Below are 25,812 nucleotides of genomic sequence, written 5' to 3' on the forward strand. Positions count from 1 at the left end.
TACAGCTTAAAGGGACAGTAGTGTTATTTATATTGTTTTGGTGTGAGTCGCTGAATGTTGGAGATACCGGCCATAAAGATGTCTGTCTTCTCTCCAATATAATGGAACTAGATGGCAAACTCAATATAATCCACAGACCTCGTTGTGAGCACTTTCATGTAGGAACTATTTTCTTTCTATCAAACTACAACTGCCAACCATATCACTGCGCAAATGCAGGGGGCATCTACTGCTAGTTCACCTGGCACCACTTAGCTAGCTCACATTACAGCTCAGCCGAGAAGGACGGCATTAATGTTTACATCTTGTACTATCACGAGCACGAGCCTCTTGTCCATGAGTAGATGAACGCTTCCTTCTTCGGGGTGATTTGGTTGGCAGGTGTAGTTCAGTAGCAAGACTAGAATTACTGCCACAAGGCTGTATGCTGTTTGAATGTGGGCACCCAAGATTAGTGTCACCAATTCAGTGTCTGATTTAATGTCTCCCCCTCTGTTTCTGAGATATGGTATTGGACAATGGCTAGAAAAGTGTTTTAGAACATTATGATGTCACAGTGAGGTTGACCATTGGACTTTTGGATATAACATATCATCACTTAAGTGTTCTATCCCACGAGACATTTGAGTAAAATGCAAAATTATCATACAAATTCTTGAGTCATGGCCAAAAACGTGTTTTGCAAGGTCACAGTGACCTTGACCTTTGACCACAAACTTCTAATCAATTTATTCTTCAATCCAGGCTGACATTTGTGTCAAATTTAAAGAAATTCCCTCAAGGTGCTCTTGAGATATTGTGTGTGTTCACAATAATGAAACAGATGAGGTCACAGTGACATTGACCTTTCACCACCAAATTCAAATTAATTCATCTGTGACTCAAGGTTCATATTTGTGCCAAATTTGAAGAAATTGATGCTGGTCTTGAGATATTGTGCTCACAAGAATGAAACGAACGCAAGGCCAAGGTGACTTTGACTTTACGTGAGTACGTATGCGCGTATGGACGGATGAATGGACAACTAGAAATCATAATGCCTTTGGCCACTGTAATCACCGGTGCAGAGGCATAAAAATAGTTCCTACATGAAACTGCTCACAAAAAGGTCTGTGAATTATCTGTGAGTATCCAGGTCATGATTTCTGGGAAGAGACATTGCTGCTTTTCAAATATATATATTTTTTGGTGTTTTGAGCACCACAAGCTGAGTGCCATCTAGTGTCATTACACTGGAGAGAAGGTAGACATCTTTGGCTGATATCTCCAACACTCTGCAACTCACACCAAAAGATGGATAAAAAAACACTACAGGTAAAAGGTAAAATATGTATTTTTGATTTTGGAGTAAGCTGTCCCTTTAAACCTTGTCAGTTTGGATCATTTAAGGAAGAAAAAGCATTCAATTATAAGTGAACTAGTGGTAGATGCATGCTCCCTTCTGCACAGTGATGAGCTTGGTGGGTGTAGTTTGGTAGAATGAAAATAGTTCTTCTATGAAAGTGCTCACAGCAACGTCTGTGGATTATCTTGAGTAAGCATGTCATGATTTCTGTAAAGACACAATGCTGTTGAGGTTTTCAATTGGTGCTTCGAGCACCACAAGCCGAGTCTTGTTCCATCATACTGCAGAGAGGGCAGACATCTCTACAGCCAATATCTCCAACACTCAGCAACTCACACCAAAACAATCTAGACTGATAAGTACTACAGGTAAGAGGAAAAATATGGATTTTGGGGTGAACTGTCCTTTTAAGAGGAATGTGAATTTAGAAATCTTTGAGATTGCAATGAAAATGGGCCACATACTGTACATGTGTAATTCAAGCATGTAATAGTGAATGATAAATGACTCTGAGGAGAGAAACTAACTAACCGCTTTGCCGATATTGTTTGTGAACAATTTTCTGTTCTCTCAAGACATGACTGTATCTGAAGTCAGATAAAAACAAGATCAAGGTTTTCGGACAGGTATGAATCTCCCCGCAGCGTGCACCAACAACGCTGAAAAATAGATTTGCGAGGGTTTGACAAATACCTCAAAGGCTTTATCAGATCCAGACAAGCCAGGGTCATTAATCACCATTTTAGGCCAACACACTCACTAACTTATCCCCATCCATCAGTTTCACTGAAGCCGGCTCTTTTATAGAAAATAGACATCCAAAATGAGCTCTGAGGACCATTTGTCTTTTAATGGAAAATGAAATATTTGCACCAACCTCTGAAATTAGCATGTTAAACTAATCCCTGAGTGGTCTGTTTCCTTTCACCTGTTCGAGGCATGAAGATTTGCTGCTGCCTGTTTGAAGGAGCAACACACTGAGGATCTGATTATCAACTGGCTGCCCTTGCTGTGAGGCTGTTGAACAGACAGCTGAATCTTGGCTGATAAACAAAGGTCCTGTTCTCTCACTCAAAACTTGGGATGCTCAGCAGTGACTGATAATTTCAGTGGTGTCGCTCAGTTTGATTGATGGACCCTCGCTCTGCTCAGCCCCCCTCTAGGTGCAACGGAGGGATGTTTCTCATAAAAGATGATGCATCAAACTGCATGTGAATTCCAAATGCAATTGTACGCTCTAAATTGTCAGCATCCCTGAAAAGGAGGTGGGGTTGCGTCTGAGCCTCCAGAGCTTTGCCAGTACCTAAGGTGTTTTATTCTAGTAGTGACACTTAATTTCAGTTACAGTAATGAAAGTGTGATGTGTTCCAACAAGACGTGTATACAGTTCCTGAAGTGCCTGAGCAGGAATGATAACACTTGAAGTTATGCCATGAAACTATCATGAAAAACAATATAAAGATACTGAGGGAGACAAACTTTTCATGACTTCATACATATTTTACAAGGCAATTAACTTCCTCTTATAATATTCTATTCTCTAAACTGTGCAGAGGAAAAAAATCGGACACTATTTATAACACTGGGCTCCAGTAAATCTAGCACTGCCCGCAAAGAAAATTCACACAATCTTTCCCAATGATAACAGCAAAAATTAATTCTTACAAAAAGTCTAAAATAGTTTAAGGCCGTCATTCCACACACTGAGACACTCCCTACAACATATCACTATTTTGGATGCACAGTAAAGAGCTGAAGGCAGGTCATTACTTTAGTGATGTCTCATGGTATGAAATGATTTTGTCTGAGTTTTACACATTTCTCTTACTTTCAATACCACAAATTGCACCAGTATAGAGGACCGGATGTTATAGCAATATACTGTGCAGCTATAAAGACTGAAGCATTTCTGTTGAGGTATCTATTTATCTCTTTAATATCTCTGGTTATATCAGGCCATTGCAGACAATTTTCCAGGAAATCAATGACCAGGAAAGCTTTAAGGCAACAATGTGATGAAGTATGTGAGATATTAAATCCACAAGTTTAGCCCAAGATAGTCATTTCCATCTGGACATTTTATCTTTAAATGTTTCTTTGATAAAAAAAAAAAAAATGCTTTATCACAGTAAGCAGTACATTTTAAAGTCAAAATGTGTTATTGACATGAGCTGAAAAGTAAGAAAGAGTCTGCTTGAGGTGTGGCTACGCTTTGATATGATGACCTTGGTCAGTGGCACCAGGTGCAAACACCTGCGCTGCTAAACTGTCCTTCAGCAGAACACTGGATCTTTGTCAGCTTCAGGCTTCACAAGCTGCGCGTAAATGGAAAAATTTCTTCCACAGATCAATAAGTCAATGGATTTTTATTATTTCATGTAACAATGCATTCTAACTGACTCACACACACACACACACACACACACACACACACACACACACATACACACAGAGGCTGCTTCTACTTGAGAGTGAAACATGATGCTTTTCAAGCATTGCCGTACCTTCGACTTTGCTGTATCCGTCTGTCTCCTCTCTTCCATGTTATCCGTGGTTTGGGCGATGCTCTGGGTTTGCATTCTAGTGATACATCTTTTCCAAGTGTGGCAATGACCCGTATGGGATTGTGGACAAAGACAGGAGCCGAGGCTGTGCGAGACAGACACACAACATTTTAACATTTTCTTTTTAAAAAAAGAAAAAAACTAGAATTACCACCTTGTGGTTGTATACCTCCACAAGGTGGTCAAGTTGCAGTTACAGTTTACACCCATGTCTGTCCAGAGTCATATGCAGCCATGACAGAAGACAATGCTTCAAATAGGCTGTGGATGTTGCAACAAAGGAGCTACAAATTTAAAAACACAGATGCTTCACACATTTTCAACCCAGCATCAGAGAAGATCAGATACTATCAGCACAGTTGTGTCACCAAGTCAGTATCAGACCTAATGTTTAGTCCCTGAAGTATGGCACTGAATAATGTCCAGAGAGGTGTTTTTTGCCAAACATTGTGACATCATTTTGAAGTTGATCTTTGACCTTTTGAATATACAATGTCATCGATTCATCATTTTATCCTATTCGACATTTGTGTTAACTTTGTTAAAATTAGCAAATGGATTCATGAGTTACGGCCAAAAACATGTTTTGTGAGGTCACAGTGACCTTGACCTTTGATCTTTGACCATCAAATTGTAATTAGTTCACCCTTGGGACCAGCCAGAGGTTTGTGCCAAATTTGAAGAAATTTCCTCACGGCATTCTTGAGATATCGCTCTCACAGTAATGTGGTATGTGGTACAGACAACCCAAAAACATAATGCATCCAACCGCAGATATTGCTGGTGTGGAGGCATACTAATATAGTCAGACAACACAATAATACTCACACCATATGTGAATTATTGTTTCCAATGTTTGGCACTTACCAAAACAAGCAATTTGAATTTCTTTTTTTACACAGTTGAGATATGTTAACAGACATTATGTTCAGTATTGTATTTGTAAGAGGTGTACCATGATTGATCTTCAAATCAAGTATTGAATCAAGTAACTCCTCAAACTGAAGATGATTCACTTTTTTTGTTAAACAAACTAAGAAAAACTAAACCTGAAAATGTGAGCAGCTGTTGTCAGCACTGTGCCTCCCATAAACTAACTGCTATCTGCTCAATAGAAAATGCCACCGATGGGATTCTCATGTTCCTCTGCTTCTGCTGGATGCTCAAATAACATCTGAACGCAACCTGACTGGCTTGTTTTAATCTCTCAGCCCCTAGTGGTAAACCAAACTTTCTTGCAGCAGTTTTAATAAATGATGTGGCTGCTAAACTGTAATAGATTTATAAACGTGATTCTCGTTACAGGTCTTCAACTGTGGCATTTCAAAGTAATTCAAAAATGCTAGAGGGTTTCGACTGACACATCATGACTCAAAACACTGCTTGATCGAAATGCTAATTTGTCTCAAAGTAATAACTAGATTTTCCACATGAGGTATTACAAAGCATTCTCCTACACATGCACTGGCTAAATATGCCTTTATATACTGTATAATGTGCCATACTTTGTCTTCATTCTGTGCTAAATCAGTAGCCACATCTCTATAAATATACATTGTGCAGCCTAATTACTAAATAGCTGTCATCATGTTAATGATGACATGGTTGGGTGATTTGTGCCGCTTTTATGAAAATTATTTTAACCCATATTTAACCAGGCTGCCTGAGTGAATAATAAATACATAATATACAAATGTTAACAATCATGGCTTGTTCAAGAGAATGAATTAGGCACTAATGGTCTAAATAAGGCTTTGGGCACAAAAGTGGATGTGGTGCTGGTGTACAGCTGTATTACACATCAAGGCCATCTACAGGCTGCGAGGCTTTGTCAACTGCGATTATTCAAATCCTGAATGATGCTTTATAGGTGACATTACACACAATGACAATTCAATCCCATCTGTAGCTACAGGCTGACCCCTCTCCCTGTAACACTTGTGTCTTTGAGGCTGAGTAGTCGCCTGAGTGGCAGAGGTCCCTCTAGACACGGAAAGCAGCAGAAAACAGAGCAGTTGCTGTGTGTATTTGTTTTAATCAAAATAAGAGCAGGCCTGCAGCTGGTGGCAGCGCTACCCTTATTGCTTCACCCGCCACCCCTCCCAGAAGAGCTGGATCTGGGACAAGATCACAGGCATGAGGGCAGCCGCTGCCCCCGTGTAGCCTCTAGTGATCGCTCATCTGCAGGCTGTTATTAGCCATGTAATCTGTCCTGATAGTGTTTGCTTGTGGACATCTCTGCAGAGCACAGGTCACTTGGAAGATATGCCTAGGGGGTATAGTTATGAAAACATTCATCACCGGCCTCCAAATATCATCGTTGTGATTGTGACTCTAAGGAAGGCAACAGCACTTTCTCGTCAGCTCACATAAAGCTTATTAAAATTCTCACTCTTGCAGACAACACTGAGCGTTTAAATCAATTAAACTGTGCTCATTTTACACTGATTTTAGGGCCAAACGTTTTATAGATCTTCCCAAAAAGAAAAAAAAAGTTTTTCCATGTGCAATAAGATTTTCAAAATGCCACAGATTCCCCTTCAAAAAAGGGCATGCCACACAGACAGTAAATCAAACTGTCCCTCTGGGGAGCACAGAAGGGGAATGGGTGTCACCAGCTGTATCCCAGTATAGAAGATGACAAGGAGAAAATAGTGCGTCAACGCAGAACAGTGGACAGCCATTCAGTGCGACTGTTATGTTTCAGCCTGAGGCCTTACATGTAACTCTGAAGAGCACAGTTTCCTTGGCTTTTAGTGCCCTTAAATTTTCAAGTACATGTGACTCCTGTTTTATTATTTAGAAAAAGGGATAAAAATACTCATTGGAAATAAAGAAAACACTGTAAAATGTGTGTTATTAATAATTATACTTGATTATTAAATAATAATAGCAAACACTGACTAATAAATACATGATGACAGTCACGCTCAAAGTGAAGGTTTGTTTTCTTAAGTAATGAGGGTTGTGGTGTAGACTGTGCTTTGATGACAAACGATACAGCGGAGATAAGACCCTAATGGAGTCATTAAACTCCATCAAAGAAACCACTGATGTCTCTCTTCCAGTGTTTGCTCCCATTAGTATAAATCTATACCTACAAGTCATTGCTTTTCATTCTCTTTAGATATAACGAAGAACTGTTCCAGACTCTCCTTGACTTGATGAGCGCAGACACCTCATTGAATATAACCATAAGGGTCCTTCTTTTATTCATGCCGTCCACTGCCTGGGTTAAATCAGGGACCATTGATTGGCAATCAGCACATCTCACAGTTCAGCGTTCCCCACTTGCATTTCAATCTCCCTTACCTATCATCTGGTACCTTATTCAGATGCCAATACTCAGTCTGCACTTCTGTTCTTTGCAGAGTAACAAGAACTGCGCTTGGCCGAAAGGAACATTTGCCTCATGAAAAATTACACAAACGTTTCTTTTAATGTTGTGTTTGGTCTCCTCTAAATTATAAACCAAAGGTGTAATTACCTAAAATCTTGAGTTCAGCATTTGAGTAGATGGCCCCGTATTTATTTCCTGCAACACACTGGTACATTCCTGAGTCCGTCTGCTGCACTTTATGAATGGTCAGTTCTCCATTCACTATTTCAACTCGACCCTGAAACAAGAAGAAAGCATTAAAGAACATCATATCTGCACACAGACATACTAACCATGATAATGCTGCATTTAGCAGACGTGTAGTTTCAGAAGGGTAATTCAGATGTTTTGGGGTACAATCAACAAAAGAAGAAGGCACTCTGTAGTGAGGTAAGTACCTGGGATGTCAAGGGCAAACCATTACGAAGCCAGTGATAGGTGGGCCGGGGCCTCCCCATGGCCTTGCACTCCCATTGGAGCTTCTCTCCACTATCCATCTGAGTGTCATTAATCATTCTGACCCACTGAGGGAGGGCTTGAAGATAGAAAAGACAAAAAAGATTTAGAATAAGTAATATATCCTTGAAACCCACACAAGGCACAAGTATGGTCACCTGTACTTAAAAGGAGAAGAAACAAGAATGCATAAATACACTTGTAACACGCATGTAAGAGGCTGTATTTAAAGGGGAACAACACTTAAAATAAGATTTCCACTATGTTTGTTCCACGGCATGGGAAGGTTCAATCAATATATGTGAACATGAGCTACTCTCTTTCAAAGCTACGAGACTCCACGAGGGTCCGCTTTGGTCTGTGTGATGTAAATGTTGTCATCCAACCACGTCCGCATGTCCGCGTGCAATAAATTTTTTGTGACCATGCACTCCAACTACACATGCTTCAATCACTTGATCTACATTCGAGTCCCAGCGGCATCTTCTTAGTTTCACTTTAGTGTTCGATGGTGGCATTAGGAATACAGTAAGCTCACCTCCCAGCTCTCCCATTTACTGCTAGGGGCCGCAAGGACCCTCATTTGTACTATGAATGGAACCATGAGCATGTGCGAGGGACTGCAGCTATCTGTGTACATTCAATTTGTAAAGTGTGTCCAAGCTGTTAGTCTCAACCAAAGTCTCGAGCTGCTTCATAGACCATAAATGGGAGTCTGATTTTGTGGCCTCACATAGTGTTTATTTTCTTTTTAATACCAAAATGAGCTTTATAGACTGAATCACAACGTTTTTTAACAATAATTTCAAGGTGGAAAACCTCTACCTCACATATATAAAATGCTATGGCACTGCCTCAATTGTTAAGTTCTTAGACACCTTAAAATAAATCAGTATCAATTAAGGTGTATGCTATATTTAGAATATTTCCATTGCTTTACCTTGCTGTAAGGTAAAGAACCCTCTGCAAGGGTCAAATGAAGCTCTAGTGAAAGTTCAGTCAGGAAGACAATACTTTTCATGCTCAGGCTCTAAGGTTCATCCTCACCCTGCTATTCACTCCTTGCTCGCACGCTCACTCACCATCTCTAGGTGTCACTGTCTGGGTCTGTCAATTGAGTCATCAGCTGATTTCAGCGAATGACTCATCAACCAATAGCACAGCGACACACCTTCTCTATCGGCCTATCATCTCAATGTACCTCATTCTAAATGTGATGCTTTCTTGCTGCAGTCCCCTCCCCATCACCACCTAGTCTTTACATCAACCTCAGCCGCCTCAGCAATCAGCAGCCACCACCACCAATGTCTGGACTCCACAGGAGGGATATATCTTACTGCTGCTTAGAAGTCCCTCGATCACGAAATCCTCCCTCTGGTGCCTATGCTTCTGTCTTTCCTGATTGAACTACGCATGCTCCTGTCTCGTTTCACACTCCACTCCAAAACACTGCTTTCAAGTCGCAGTGTTAAGGCGGCACTTTCCGCAGCCCACGTCCACAGCAATACATTGCTTAGCTGCCATGCCTGTAGCTTTGGTTTATCAAAGACACCAGCAAGTCAAGTCAGTACATAAAATAAGCACAGCAGAAACATTGGTTGGACCATCATGTTTAACTAAGCATCTTAAAATGTTACAGTTACAGCTAGAAATGACAACAAAAATGGACAAGTTTGCCAGTTTTACATATCTCCACAATTTTTGGATTTGAGAGAAAGTTGTTCATGTTTACTAACATTTTTGGACTAGCTAAGATTATAGGAATACCTTGCATGGATTTTAAAAAAGGGGGTAGTTCCCCTTTAAAACAATGGATGCACTAAACCACTTTATAGTAATCCCTTAATGCTCAGTCCCAAAGGTAGCAAACACATTAGAATAGAAAAAGTCAACCATGTGTTATTTATTTCAATCAAATTTTCAATAATACATTTTGGCACTGTGTTTGAATCTTTTGTTTACACCTTCTCTTCAGCGTGCTGTCCTTTTGTTTAGCACATTCTGTTTTTGCTGTATTTTACTGTCTTTTGATGTTTGTCACTTTACAGAAAAATCCCTGAATCCACCTTTGACTTCCACTGCTCCTATATTTTTGCACTGCATTTAACACAGACAACTCATAAATCACATGATGTATCCAGTAATAAGATATCTCCTTTTTGCCAATCTTTTGTTGTGCTCTTTAACCCTGAAGAACTGGAGGAAAATGCAAATAAGGTTTCTAATTCTAATAAGGTGCTGCCTCACAGGCACACTTCAAAGAAAGGAAGGGAAAGATTTAAAATGGTGTGTATCAGAAAACACTCAGTGGTAAAATCTGTACACAAACACACCTTTAGTCAAGACCAACAAGCACGACCAACCACACTGATACTTATTAACAGGCACAGGCCATTCAGTAAGTTGATTAAATTATTAATGTTCTGAGACTGTTCTTTAACAGAAAATGCAGTAGGGGTTTTTACTGAAGGGTCCTAGAGCTGCACTGTTCTCATTGTCTTCTCCATGTGTGGATCACATTTATGTTTTTTGTATCATGTTCATGAACATTCTTTTTTCTCCTTCCACCCGCATGCCTGGCCCGTGGCATAGGCACACTAGGCAACTGCCTTTCCTGGGGGCCCCTTAACCATGACGCTTTTTTCTTTTCTTTTTTTCCCCCCATAGCATCCTGCATGCTTGTGTTTCCATGGCTGCATCCACAGCTCCTGTCCAACTCCACATGCTGCAAAGAATCTGTCACAACTCAAGATCTGAGTGCTGTATAGGCTGTATGTACTTTCTTTTCATCTTGTAGTCCCTTTCCATCTGCTGAGTCTTATACCGCATGTGGTTGTGCATTTTTCAATTCCTGTACATTTACAAGAATATAAAATTTACAAGGACCTTTTACTGAGGCTGGATCATTCTGACAGTCTTGTGTATGGAGAGGGAATGTTAATCAGTCGGTCAGTAACCCAAGCCTTTCTTCTCCTTTTATTCTAATCTCCTTTGAATTATACCTCTTGCTTTAATATGCTTTTATGCTCAAATAAGACATTTTTAAATGCATATTGTGACATCACTTGTATGTTGTAATAAAGTTGTTATACTGAGCACTTTAATACTGATAAAAAAAAGGAGTAAAAGATTAAAATAACAAGTGCAACCAGAAGTTAATAACCCACTAAATTTCTTGGGACAAGTTAAATAGATATTGATAATGACATGATATTATTATATGCTGAATGTGATAAAAGAGTGCAAACCCAAAGACGTGTAAAGCTTTAAATGCACAGAGCTCCAGAAGAATACTGGCTCTGACAGCTCTGACATTCTCACATCTTTTGCTTTATCTTTCTTTCCTTTTTACAATCAAAAAAATAAATTTATGATTGGTGTATGGTATCTCACACCTCACCAGACCCAATGATGTACATTCCAGTGGTGTATATCTTTTACAGCGTGTGCAGAAAGGAGGAAAACCTCGCTATTAAGCTGCTTCTTCTACTGTAACATGCCAAGCACGTTCTTTGCTATTCTTTGCATATGGCACCTTCAGTGGAATACTTTTTCTGTGTGTGTGTGGTTTGATTGAATGATTATGGTCAGGAAGGTCTCCCTCACAATGCAAGTTCAAACTTCCAGCTGACCTGTGTAAATTACATTTAGCGTGAGCCTGCTACAAATTAGCTCGCTATTCTCCTTGTGATGTCAACAGAATGGAGGCTGCCAAGAAGTGCAGGGCCTTGGAAATGTGTCCCACCAAGGCCGAGGCAGTCCATTATCTTGGTCCTGTGCGCACGGCACAGACAGAGAGGAATGGACGACATGCACCTTCATCTATGATAATGGGAAACGGTAGTAATTCAGCACACTTACGAGCACCTCACATAAGGAAACTAAGAAACTGCTCTTCAAGTGAGGTCTGTCCTGAAACTGATATCTAATCACTGTACTTAAGAAACTCTGTGTTTTTAGTTGATAAGCCTTGAGTTAGTGAAATACATAATTAAAGTGTATGCCTGCAAGCTGAAAACATTACAATGTGAATATATTTTCATATTATTTTATTGGTATCCCCAGCAACTGTTAAATATTTAATTAATGTATTATCTCATTTAAACAGATTATTTCAATCTGTTACCTGAAAGTTATGTTTTTGTAGTGACAAAAATAATTAGAAACAGGTGTGCTCAGAAAATTCATAGAAAGTAGTGTTCAAAGGCATGGATGTGATTACTGGATAAAAAAGAATTCTGATGTATTGGGACAAATCTTTGAAAAAAGACAAAACAACCACATTAGTAAAACAACAACCAGGGGAGTGGTTAGAACATTTTGGACAAAACAGACCTGACAGCTGAAGAGCCGTGTTAAAGAGACCCACACGAAAAGACACAGCTCACTCACTGAGGTGATGAACTTGTTCTTGGATTATCTGCCATGGGTGTATAATTAGTCCTTGAACTGTTCGGCAAATTCACAGAGACAAGGACCGGTCCCCAGCCTTGAATTACAGATGACTGTAACCAGCGATGACTTACATCATAAAAAATCCTTGGAAACTGTGCAGAACGACCAAAATGAACTTGAAAAGTTGAACTGTTCAGCAACTGTTGTTTAAGCTACTATATTCAGACAGGGGGTATAATGACTGGCATTGACAAAAACTGTGATATTTTAAAAATGAAACACTGATATCATGGTAATAATATACATATGATAATATTGTGTAAATAATTCAGTACCTCCCTACACTCAAATTTTGAGTGCGCCATAATTCATTTACCAAAAAAGAGTGAAAACAGACAAAACAAAATTTAAGATAAATTTGACTGATAGAATTATTATTAATATTAATCCCATCATTTTACATTTTGTATAGATATCACAATAACATTGTTATTGTGATTTGTGTTATTGTGATTTGCTGGAGTACAACACATCACCACATGTCCTCTTCTATAATGTGAGACAGCTGAAGAGAAAAGTTAAAGACCAACAAATTAATACAGAATCAATGCACGCTCAGACTCACTGTAGACCTGCAGATGTCCTTTGAAAGCAGTGCCTCCTCTCGGATTCTCTGCCTTGCATTCATAAGTTCCCGAGTCCTCCAGCTGAATGTTGGGAATTTCCAGCACGGCCTGGGACTTCCGAAGTCTTGCTTTTTTGGGGATGTTGCCATTTATCTTCCTCCATGTGATTGTTGGCACTGGACTGCGAGGAGAGAGGAGCGGGATTATATACTCAACAGTACAGTGTAACATAAGAACAAGCTGTATTTACACACAGTATAGGTGTGTAGTGTGAGCTGCTGTGGCACAATTCACTGCTGATAATAATTTTGTTTTCTGAGAAAATTAGAAAATAAGAGCACAACCATCAAGAAGTATATATTCATATGATGACAATGTAATGATACATAAAATTAATACAGGTATTTCTATGCCCTTTCAACTGGATACAATTTTAAAAAGATGACCCTGACAGATTTTCTTTTCTCTGCTTTGAGCCCATAAAAAATAAAAACCTTTTAAAATGTTAAGTATCTTTCTTTTATTGCATGAGTGAACTCTTAAAGGTTCAACTCAACTGCTTAAAGCTAACTTAATGTAATGTCAGTGAGCTTGTGGAAATTGTTGTAGGTGTTACTACTTTTTTTCTTGACTGTATGATTAATTGAATGAATCAATAATGATTTTTTTTTTTGGCCCGTTAATGAGATATTTTAAAACAACATCTAAGTGTAACAAACAATGGCAATGACCTACAGCCTCCAGAAGTCCTTCATTCATAATGACGTATTGACATACCATGATGAGTATTTAATATTGGCTCTGCTCTACATGTGAATCTCTGACCTTTCGGCCACTCATGATAAATTTACTGTACCAAATGACACATTACAGCCCGGGTTTCAGATTGACAGAGATAATATTCGATTCAGCCTAATAACAGCCTAAAAGATTTGTATGATTAGTGTTCAAGCAGTGTCCTCTATCCCTGTTTATTCATGGTTTGCCCTATAGATCCATTTGATAGCTGACTTGCACATGCAGAGAGTGATAATGCCTGACTATACGCTCAGTATCAGCAGTGCGCTTGTATGACAACTAGATTTGACAGGTGTCTGAAAGATGGAAATGTGACACCATACAAACCTCCAGTGAACCCATCAATCATTTAGCCAAGATGGAAATGTTACATCCCTGAGCTTTTTTAGCTGTTCTAAATTCACAAGGACATTGAAGTGCTCTTGGCTGCAGTGGACTCAAATTAGGATTCAGAGCATATTTTGCATTAAGCAACGCATTTCTTCACAAAGAGTTTTTTTCATTTTGGACAGGAGTTTTGTGTCACATATTTTCTTTGTAGCATATTGGTTTCAACATTTTCTTTTGCTTTGAATTTTCCAACAGCGAACTCATTACCTTACAGCGTGCATTTAGGTCTCCTCACATCACCGAGACTCTGAGGCAGCATACTGAATAACAGTACAGTAGTTTCACACGGACTGCAGTTATAAGAGCTGCGGATTTCCTCCACATGAATTTGAGGACAAGGTTCGATCAAGAAAAAATAATGTCATGATCCATAGATTGAAAAATATAAATTGCTTAGATCTCCATGTAAAATCTAGAAAAACATGATAGTCTCTTAATACAACATACTATGGTGATGTGTAACGCCATATTCATAGGCCACAATACTGTCACTCCAACTGATATTTATGTTTCATGCATTCCAGTTAATCCCACTTTTGTTGCCACAAATGAGGCCTGCGAAATGCCGCTGATGTCTTGCTAAAAGCATATAAAGGAAGACAATACTTTTCATGCTCAGGCTCTAAGGTTCTCTCTCACCCTGCCACTCACTCCTTGCACGTATGCTCACTCACTACCTCTAGGTGACATTTTCTGGGTAGGTCAGTTGAGTCATCAGCTGATTCACAATCAACCAATAGCACAGCGACACACCTTCTCTGTCAGCCTATCATCTCAATGCACCTCAATCTAAATATGGTTCTTTCTCTGCCATAGTTCTTTCTTGCTGCAGTCACCTCCCCATCACCACCTAGTCCTTACATCAGCCTCAGCCGCCTCAGCAATCAGCAGCCACCACCAGTGTCTGGACTCCATGGGGGGATATATCGTGCTGCTCCTCATTTGAATCATGGTCCTTTCTCTGCCGTAGGTCTTTCTTGCTGTAGTCCTGCGCGCCCTTCGGCTCCCCATCACCACCCAGTCTTTAGGGATTCATCAGCCTCATCCACCTCAGCAGCCTCAGCAATCAGCAGCCACCACCACCAGTGTCTGGACTCCATGGGGGGATATACTGTATCTTGCTGCTCCTCATTTGAAATATGGTTCATTCTCTGCTGTAGTTCTTTCGTGCTGCCATTGTGTGCGCCATCCTCCTCCCCATCACCACCTAGTCTTTACGGATTCATCAGCCTCATCCACCTCAGCAGCCGCAGCAATCAGCAGCCACCACCACCAGTGTCTGGACTCCATGGGGGGATTTATCCTGCTGCTGCTCAGATGTCCCTCAATCACAAAATATCTCCCTCTGGTGTCCAAGCACCAAAGACTTATCTAATCAGCTTAAATCATCTGTTAATCTGTACACTCATATTCTGTATTAAATATTATCTTTACTTCATTCTTCTGTCTTTCCTGATTGAACTGGTACTAGTGCCGATGTCTAGCTAGACAACTCAGAATTTTAGCGGACCCACACCCAATCTTGGTGGCATAATCGCCGCTGGAAATAGGGATAATGTGTTGCTAAAAAACACAGCTTCTGATAACACAGTCATAGTGGGAAATGATGCTGATGCCTTTCTAAAAACACACAGTTTTAGTTGCACAATCATGCTGGAAATGCTGGGATGTCTTGCTGAAAAACAACCAGTTGGTCTCAGTGGTCAGCACTTGTCTGCAGCTGCATTCGTCTCGTCTTGGTGTCACATCATATACCAACCCTGCCACCCTGATGACAAAGTCAGCTTATCTACTACCTCACTTGTTGTAAGGTAGATATGTTGATATGACACGTGATGTGACACGTGAAATGTACAATGTCAACATTTGAGAGAAGACTATCATAAGTCACTGTCATCACCAGTATCTCCCCATCTGCAGTACAGACAGCTATATGTTTTAATAGTGTGGTGACTCAACAACAAATATCTCCTATACAGTATGGTTACAAGGGGTGAAATCTGTGGCCTGAGGTAAAATCAAATATCTGTGGTATAATGTGGTTCCATTTGTTCGCACTTGACATTTTCATTTCAATGCCCCTGTGGGGTGTAAGAACAACATAAACAAAGTGCTAACAATAGACAAAGAGATTGAATCAGTACTCATGAATATGACATGCAGTTGGTATGAAGCCGTTCCTTATGTGTTATTGATGGAGATTTTTGCTATAGACCTTTGCTCCAAATAAACTCTCGACTAGCCAGAGAACACAGCAAATCTATAGAGACCTTGAGGGGCTGGAACACGAGGGTGAGTCTTCCTGAGTCTGTGGCAGGATTTCTCTTTGGAGGCTGAATAATGAGCACTGGGCCTGTACGTGTTCACAAGACTGGGGGCGGCGAGGGGGGAATAGACTCACTCCGTTTAGAAATGAGGAACTGTCTGTCAGTCTCTTCTGTATGAAACTGTTGGTATTAACTCCTGAACTCTGAAACTGAGGTCATGTCAATTTTATCAGTGTACAAACTAGGTATTTCTTACCCTAACATTGTGAACGTGTTACACATTGGAGTTTATGTAAGGTGTTACAGTTTTCAATTTAAGAACGTGCCCATAGGCAAGCTCCGTAGATTACATCTTAATTAGCAGTCCACACAATTGCTGTGCCCTCATCTGGACTTGTTCTGTAATAAAGGTTGAAAATTAAATCTAATAACCAAAATATAGTGGAGAATTGGCTTGCTTCAGATCGTTAAGATCTAGATATTATTAAACCATTTAGCTCAGTGCTAAGCTCTTATTTCTTTGGCCCCTGTAGCAAATTCTAAACTACTTTTTCAGGAGGAGCACAAAGCCACATTTTACCTGTGTGATCTGACCAAAACACAACTGTGTTTCAAAAACATTGTACCAAGAGTATAAAATGTGTTGTCACTGAGAGGCACTTTCTCTTGCTGCTGACAATGTGCGGTCCTGTACAGCTCAATGAGGAACCTAACTGCAAGGGTTTCAAGAGCTTGATTCCCTCTGGGGTCACTGAAACTAAAAGTATATCCACTACTCTTGAGGCAATTTGGATGAAAGCATCCACCACATGCCACATATTATATTTAAAGTGGAAATGAGTGGGAGAATGTGTAACCCATCAAATGTACAAGGCCTTTTGAACTACATACTCCAGTACCCCTTGAAATGAATGCAGCTAACAGCACTGCACTTTCCACAGTTTCTTGTGAAACAGAGCAGAGTTTAAATTGAATTTGTGTAGTTTGAAAATCTATATGTAGAACACCATCATCTATAAATGGCTATATCATTCATGGTTACTATCCTGATCATCTTTGATTTAAAACACTGGCTGAATGATAACTTTATTACACTGGCAGGCTTTTTTCTTTCTTTCTTCATTTTATTGTTGTTTCTTTTTAATGTCATTTTGTGTATCTGTTCGGTGTCCTTGAGTGCCAAGAAAGGCGCCTTCAAATAAAATTAATTATTATTATTATTATTATTATTATAAGGAAGCAGAACAGACATGTTTGTGAACACCACATACAGTATTATATAACAAACTCATAAAAGATGTGGTAAGCCTATTAGGAGAGTGCTAATGCTGCCCCTTTCAAGCAAAAGTTGTAATTAATTTTATTGATCTTATTATGTATATGAAGTAATTTGAAACACTAGAAGCACATTGATGCTCCACAATAGTAAACAATGTTTGTACAGAGAATCCATTTCCAAAGACATAAAGGTTAAAAAAAATCCATAATTATTAACTAGTTCTCTGCTGGGTGGCCAAGTGCCTGGGCTGATTGCGACCCCTCAAGACTATTCTTGTAATTCCAGCTAACACGGTGCAGCGCAATCAGAAAATCCCCAAAGCTATAAAAATATGTGCCTCGTCTATCTTTGACAGAGCCACAGTGTGTTGCACAGAGCAAATCAAGTTCTCCTGCTAATAGGCACTGTATGTGAAACATACATACAACATAATTATGTATGTATTTTTAATGACTAAAACATAGCCAGAGATCTGTGACCCATGCTGTGTGAAACTGGACTTTTAACACTGTTAACTTTGTAGGCTACAGTGCAACAGAGAAGGATGATAAACACAATTAAAATAGACAAAAAAAAAAAAAGAAACCATTTACAACTAAGTAACCTACTTACTCAAATTTACTTAGGTCAGAAGCACAAACACCAAGGAAAAATTACAGAATGAACAAAATCTACAAAATCAAGCAGGTAAAATGCTCCACTTCTGAAACCTCCTGATGTGGTATGATGCTGTAGCCAGAACACAATGCAGCTTCATCCTATGGAATTGACCTATGGCTAAGCCCCGCCCTCAAACGCAATGAGCCAGTCAAAGTGCTTATAGCCATTCTCATACACTCGGACATTCTCTGCCTGGTCGTTCATTGAAATGCATTACGGAAAGTCAGTTTTGTTCGGTTGTATGAGCTTTTTCTGAGATTTAAAGTTTAAAAATGGTCAAATGGTGTGCATGGGGTACATGCAACTCCGACACAAGGTATCCTGAGAGGCTGGGCGACGAGGTGTATTTTTTACCCTTTCCTAAACCATATCTCAACTGAGAAAAGTGTCTCCTTTGGATAAAGTTGTGTGGTAACGTTAGACCACAACATCAACTCAACGTGAATAAGATTAACAAGGATGTCTACATCTGTTCTAAGGTAAATCAACATCGTGTTTGAGACAACATATTGTCACTTTGCTGGAAAGAAATAACGTTATAAAGTTATCTTTAACATCTCTAGCTAATGTTAGCTAAAGTTAGCCTAACGTTAGCTCCTAGCTGTGTTGTTCATCATGTCACCTTGTTTGCTGGGAGTTCATTAGCCTATTTTGTTCTAGTTTTTGTAGATTGTTAGCTGTTGTCCAAGGGGCTCTAATTTAGTTAAGCTAACGTTAACTTCTGGAGCTTAGCTTCATTAACTTATCTGTAATCGCAGAGATAACAAAGGTTGGCAAACGTTATGCTGAATGATTCAGTGTAAATACTGCAGCACCAAACTAACGGAGAGACACTCTTGGTAAAGATGGTAAAAAGGCCGTTATTCTTTTCTCATATTCTGAGCCAAAAACCTTAACTTCAGTGGCACTTTAACTTGTTGTCTTTGATGGTGACAGCAACAAGATGCGGTTTATCACGCTTACACTGTGACCTGTAAATTTTGGCTTGTAATTTAAGCTTTTCATCGACCTTCTCAACAATTAAATGATTAATATATCCCTCCAATGCGTGGTTTAGGCCCTTTTGGTTACTTCTTAATGACATCTGATCGTTATGTCTCCAAAAATCATCAGTTGCCTCCTGCAAAATGCCGTGTACTGTGACACCTGCCATAGCGCCGGTCACTGAATGTTGATATTTTGTCCAAGTGAGTGGAGGGGGGCGTGGCTTAGCCATAGGTCAATTGTCCCTCTTGGCTCCCTCACTGTCAAGATTAAGGGTTGGGAAAAAAATCAATACAACTTAGTAAACCAATTTTTTGCGTGGTAATATTGTATCAATGAATGGATGCCAAGTATCAATCATTTATTATACATTATTAATTTTTCCAAATACACATGTTAATACAAAGTTTGGTACTAGAATAATCATATCAATTGCTTTTTACTTTTAATACTAGATGGTGCAGAGGGTTTTTTATTCTGGTGAGATCTCAGCCAGCGGCATTTGGCAGGAAGTTCATCAAAACAAAGATGGAGGCACCAGAGAGAGAAATCAGAAATGCTCTGTTGGCATTTAAATCAAACATCTGGACTTATTTGGGATTTTTTTTAACATAGAGTGCAAGAAGGACTTGTATGACACATGCGATTTGCAAGCAGTGTCATATGAGAATAAAATACTCTGGGAATGCTACACACATAAGGGCTAACCTTACGCTCAGGCAGTTGGGAAAAAAGTAAAAAAATATATTGTATCGCAAGACTAAGCATATCGTAATATTGCAATAATATTGTATTGTGACCTTAGTATCATGATAATATATCGTGGGTCCTCTGGCGATATCCAACCCTAGTGAAGATAGTGGCAAAGAAAACAAAAACAATTGACTTAGTAGTGATCTAAGTGTCCTGAAGCCCCGCCATAAAAAGTTGTTTGGAAAAACGTCATTTGAACTCTTTTAGCCTCATTGTAGCCTGTAGCTCTAACTGCTTCTCAGTGCACCGCGCTCACTTGTGCGCGTGTACGGACGAGCAGTATAGAGATATTTTGTGGTTTCAATTATGTGTTTTTGGACGTTTGAATCTGGGGCGCTGTAAGCCTCCATTAGGTGGAGTTGTGTTGCTACCCCCTCTCCCCTGGGATCTCCGCAAGTGATGTGAGGACTCTAAAACTTCACCTGAGCCTCCATCGGCATATGGGTGAGTAGATAATGGCTGAATTTTCATTTCTGGGTGCACTGTTCCTTTAATGGATCATAATATATCAGGTATGTAATCAATCTGCAGACGCTACAGTTTAAAATGTGACCAAACGTTTCTACAAATGTAAATATTTGAGCCATGACGAAGGCCAAAATATGGCCTGTAACAGCGTATAGTTTGCTGGTTTTAGCCGAGACAATTTCCCCTACTGGCCAGTTAAGAGGAATGAGGAGTCAGCAGTCAATAATGGTATAAAATAATTTTTGTGAATCACTGCATCAACTAGAGGTACCTGAGCACAGTCACAAATGTTGCCACAAAATATTAGGCTGATTGGTCCAGTAGTTTGTAAGACGAGCTGCAGATATTACAACATTATAAGGTGACTAGAATGCAAAACCACTGGACTATTTTTATTGCTCTCTAATTCACTTTCATTGTCTCATTGTTCTCTTTGCCCTTGACTGTGGCCTACAAAGTACTGTCACTGGTAAATATCACAACAGACAATCATATCAAGGTGCCTTGGCATTCACACACAAAGAGCTTTTCTGCCCCGTCTTTGCTAGTGGTGCCATCATAAATATTGATCAACAGCAGAACAAAACCCATTTTAACTTCATTTTCAGTGCTATATAAAGACTGGCATTTCTTAATAGGGTGCATTGATAAATCATTCATCTCTATGTAAAAGGGTAAGTCACTGGCATCACTGTCTGACTGAAAGCCATCACGCACAAATTACCTCATTGAGGGAAGCACAAAGCAAAAACTCACACTGTTTGGCTGTTCTACAAGCATCCCAAAACTCCTGCTTAGCTTGATAGGAAAAACTAAAGGGTGCAAGATTATAATGCATTGTCTATATATTTAGGAAATGACTTACCATAATGTGGATAATTAATTGAAATCAAGCAAAACAATTATGAGGTCCTTAGTCATCTGTAGATTAGAGACTGTTTGCACTTAAGATAGAAGTCAGCAATGAATAATTCATGCTGAATAATTATAAACAAAATGGAGTAGGGATGATAAAAGATTATGTTGTACAATGAAAATTATTTCTTGTAATGTCAGACACCACTTCAACCTTGCTTTGGAGAACAACAGTTTGAAAGGGTTTCCAGTTTTCTTTTTTTATTTGAATGAAAAACTAAAGAAATAATACATACTATATATTTGAATTTAAATAGGCAATGGTCGTGGAAACCATGAAGCCAGAATGCTAACTTTAGTAACTGTGGTAAGTGGTTTGGATTGAAGTCTCTGTGGACAAAAGTGTGTTTTCCCTCCTGGCAGACAACTATTACCAATTTCATTTTTTCCATACACATAACCTTGGCTTTCTACATTCATAACAGACCCTGAAAGCACCCAGGAAACACAGATACATTAGGGCTCTCAATTATGAGAACACATGGGTCCCTAGGGCTGAATTCCCTATTCAGTCTTCCCCCCATGCACTAACATGCCATCTAACAGCCGAGCTACGATGCTGCACTTCTCTACACTCACTTAACATCCCGCCTGAAGACAAGATATGCCTGGTTCCCTTTTCAGGTAATGGAATAATGTAATTTAAAGAAGAGAGAAAAACACAAGGAGTGTAATCTAAAGGATCTCTTAGCAACAGAGCAGTGATAGGCTGTAGTTTACTGTTCCTAGTGATTAATATGATGCTGCTGTAATAAACAGCTACCTATATTTGTGCAATATGTCCTTGTTTACTTACTTCCCCAGAGCAAAGCACTCCAGCCTGACTGTGACTCCTTTGGCAGCCAGGACAGATGTAGGGAAATGCACCTCAATTTTGGGCTCATATTCACCCATGACACCTGGAAAAGGTTAAGAAAGAGAAATTGCAGACATTAGAACCAAGCAGATTGAAACCACTACTTACTCTCCCCATTTCCCATCATCTCCTTCTTTTCTTGCAGTGTGCTACACAGAGCCTGGGCATAGTGATTTTAGAAATAATAGGGAGGCTCTCTTCCTATTGGCCTGGTACCTGTTTTATGAGTATGTTAGCAACTACTGAAGAAAAAAATGAAGCAGCAAATCTAAATTTCCTGGAGGATTTCTGATGTAAAGGCCTCTCAAGAGACACATGGAACATTGAATCGCGCAGTTTACAAGTGTGGGACTTCACATTATGCACACCATCTGGCATATCTTTCAACTATGCACCTTTACTTCAGAGAGTCTTTAAGTTTTTTCGTACTGGTTTAGATCAAATACAGACTTATTTATCTATCTATCTATCTATCTATCTATCTATCTATCTATCTATCTAGATAGATAGATAGATAGATAGGAATAAAGCATGGGGATAATTCATAGACAGGATTAGTTAAGAATAACACATGGTATGTATTTTAAGATATTTATATTACTTTTATTTTAAGATAATGGTATCAGTTTTATGTACTTAAAGTCAGTAGGAAAAAGCAGACATGCTAGGCTAGCAATATATTGTTAAAAATATAAAGAAAAAAACAGTACACTAAGACAGGCAACCACACACTGCGGCCCAAAACAATCATCAGCAAATGTAATCATAACTATACATAGGCTTCATAAATTGTCATTATTATTACATACAGTTCTAATAGTAAGGTGTACCGCAGCTCTACATGTAGGTTGTCCATGTGGTGTTACTGTACCCCAGCAGAATATATCACTGTCAACTGATATTGGTTTTGTAAAGTGTTAAGTGTCATAAAAACAGTAAGCCATTTTTAAGACATGAAAACCCCTGATTTAAGATTTTTGTATCAGAATGCTCTAAACCTTAAGTCTTCAGCAGAGGGTCCACAACCCCTTGGGGGTCCTAAGAGTTACTGCAATGGGCCCGCCAAGCTATTGTTTCATAAGTTGCTTTTTTTTAATTTTTTTTTAAATTAAATAATTAAAAACACACATTAATATGAATCCAATATATTATTTGCGAAGATAAATGGGCCTATTCATAAAAAAAGAACACATTTAATTTACAGTTGCAACATTACTAAGAGCCTAACCCATGAATCCCTGTGCAAACATGAGCTAGCTAACGCTAAATCACTATGTGTCACTTATCCATAATGGTGAGGTGAACTAGTTGGCCAACATTTACACACTATTGAAAAATATTAGCCAATTAGCTGTATTATTTTTCCAACTGTATGGACATTATGAGCCACAACTGATCATTTTGTAACTTTTTGAGCATGAGACTCTGACATACCATCCAGCTCAGAAACCACCAGTGAAAGTCTAAAAGATGAAGCTAATGCACCTAGCCATGCTACGTTCTGCTGCTGACTTAGCAGTCACAAGCCAGCACAAACAAGAGTGTACACAAAAATATTCAGAGAATTATCTCACGTGTAACTGAATGTTATTCAATCTATGCAATAGGGGGTCCCTGTTCCGTTTTTCTTTGAGCTAAGAGGTCCTTGGCCTGAAAAACATTCAAGATCTGTGCTCTAAAATGGTCAGTTTAGCTGTTTAGTTCACTCCCCCCAAAAAATTCTATGGACAATTCTCCCCAGACCCCCCCCGAGGGTTGGTTCACAGAAGGTGAAGAATGATCCCCCCCAGTGTTAAATGGTTGATGGCCCTGCAGTCATGTGAGCCAAATTCTGCATAGGTAGCATATTCCCATCTAGGCATGACCTATTGAAGTCTATTAAATAAGAAATGGTAGAAAAGCTCAGGAGCAGTTGTATCATAAGGGCAAACCATTAGGATGATGTACCAACAAATATTCTCCAGTGACAACATAGAACGTAGTGTATTGTCCTCAGGAATTAGTAAGCCACTTTACAATTCCCAAACACATTGTGAAGGACACAAGTGATAACGTGTTATCAGTCTTGCTAAGTGCCACTCTGACTAACACCTCAGCTCTAAGTCATAGCCAGAGGACATGCCTTCTTTGTTTATTCATCTGTATGTTAAGGCGCCCATTTATATCCATTTGCCAGAGCGATATGTCAGATGGCATTGAGCAAATTTAAAGTAACAAAGGAAAACACCTTCGCCTGGGATCTAATTACTATTATCGGTCTTGTTAAATAGGAGTTTGCAATATGAATATTACATGAGCATTTTAGTCTTTACAGAAATTAAATGTACACAGTATGATTACATGTGAGCACTGCTGATGGACACGGTGCTAACCCCAGCACATTCCTGAATTTACAGCTAAACACATCAGACCATATGCAGTGCTGCTCCATGCGCTCTGTAACACACATGATCAGTAAGACAAATGACCGGCGTGACATTTGAGAAACCATTACACCTCCTACGTGTACCTGACACTTTTTATGTGATGAAATGAATGCTCCAAAGAAGGACTGAGGTTATTGAATTGTGGCCCACTATGTATGGAAAAGGAGTTTTATGATATTTGTTCCAAAGAACTTTTCAATTTCAATCTCATTCTCAACATTTATAGCTCCAAAGCAGCCCTTCACATATAATGAATTTGCAATATTTCACTGGCTCATGCCATAGTATATTCAATATCATATTCAGTCTCAGTGGCTGGACCTGATGGAATTGAAAGAAATAATGTCTTGGCTCGATGTGCTAAAACATTAACAGCCTTCATTTGTAGTATAGCTTTATATTTTATGTTCCTGTTTCATTTATTAATCACATGAAAATTACATTTTTCTGTTGTGCTTTGTTCCTCTGTGAACCAATTTTAAAGTGAAATGTCTATCCTGAAATTTAGTGGGACTCCACGCTTATTACATTGGAAAAGGATTTTATTAGCTCCCTGATCCAGCAATACACAGGATAACTTTTGAAACCTTGTTAAGAAAAGTTCAAAAATAGATTTGTATACATTTACAATTTCACACCTATGCTAAAATATATAAAAACTTAAATAATCATAAATCAGATTTTTCCACACAGTAGTGGAATTGTAATAGTTTAATAATAATTCCCTCTTAAATTCTCCATTTCCACACACTTGAATTGGCCCAGCCTATTCCTGCAGCTATAGTCTCCCTAATTGTAATTGGATTGTCACACCCCTACTGTTGTGCTCATTGAGGAAGTTGCCCTGCAGGCATTGATCTTACCATCTACACTGCAATAGCAATACAGCCATGTTTTATACTGGGAACATGGATGGATTACCAAACTAGCCTACCGAGCACTGGCCCGGGGGCCAAAATTATCTGGGGCTCCTGTGGCTTCATCTGGAAAATGTCACTCAAATTACCAACCAGTAAAAGAACCAAAATAATCACAAAAAGAGCACAAAATATGTACAAAAATGGGCAAACCAAACACAAAGAGTGAAAAAAAAATGCCACGTGACATGAAATTACATAAAGGACACACAAAATCACAAAGAGATGCTTAAAAACTATGAAAAGAGGCAAAACCACCACAAAGTCTGTGTGTCCTGCTGTGTCGGAGAGATGGAGGGGCCTTTTGCATATCTGTGCCCAGGGGCATAATCAT

At 39.2% G+C, this 25,812-nt stretch overlaps 1 protein-coding gene across 1 annotated transcript in view; it reads right to left on the reverse strand.

The window, feature by feature from the left end:
* cntn5 (contactin 5) overlaps positions 1 to 25,812 on the reverse strand; it is a 137,151-nt gene that overhangs the window by 30,646 nt on the left and 80,693 nt on the right. Inside the window, exons 8-12 of the mRNA XM_050064823.1 lie at positions 22,076 to 22,178; positions 12,765 to 12,946; positions 7,687 to 7,823; positions 7,397 to 7,526; positions 3,850 to 3,994 (exon numbers count right to left, since the gene is read on the reverse strand). Coding sequence (XP_049920780.1) covers positions 3,850 to 3,994; positions 7,397 to 7,526; positions 7,687 to 7,823; positions 12,765 to 12,946; positions 22,076 to 22,178 — 697 coding nt within the window. The remainder of the gene's footprint in view (positions 1 to 3,849; positions 3,995 to 7,396; positions 7,527 to 7,686; positions 7,824 to 12,764; positions 12,947 to 22,075; positions 22,179 to 25,812) is intronic.

This window comes from Epinephelus moara, chromosome 2, assembly GCF_006386435.1.
Source record: "Epinephelus moara isolate mb chromosome 2, YSFRI_EMoa_1.0, whole genome shotgun sequence".
Classification (NCBI taxonomy): domain Eukaryota; kingdom Metazoa; phylum Chordata; class Actinopteri; order Perciformes; family Serranidae; genus Epinephelus; species Epinephelus moara.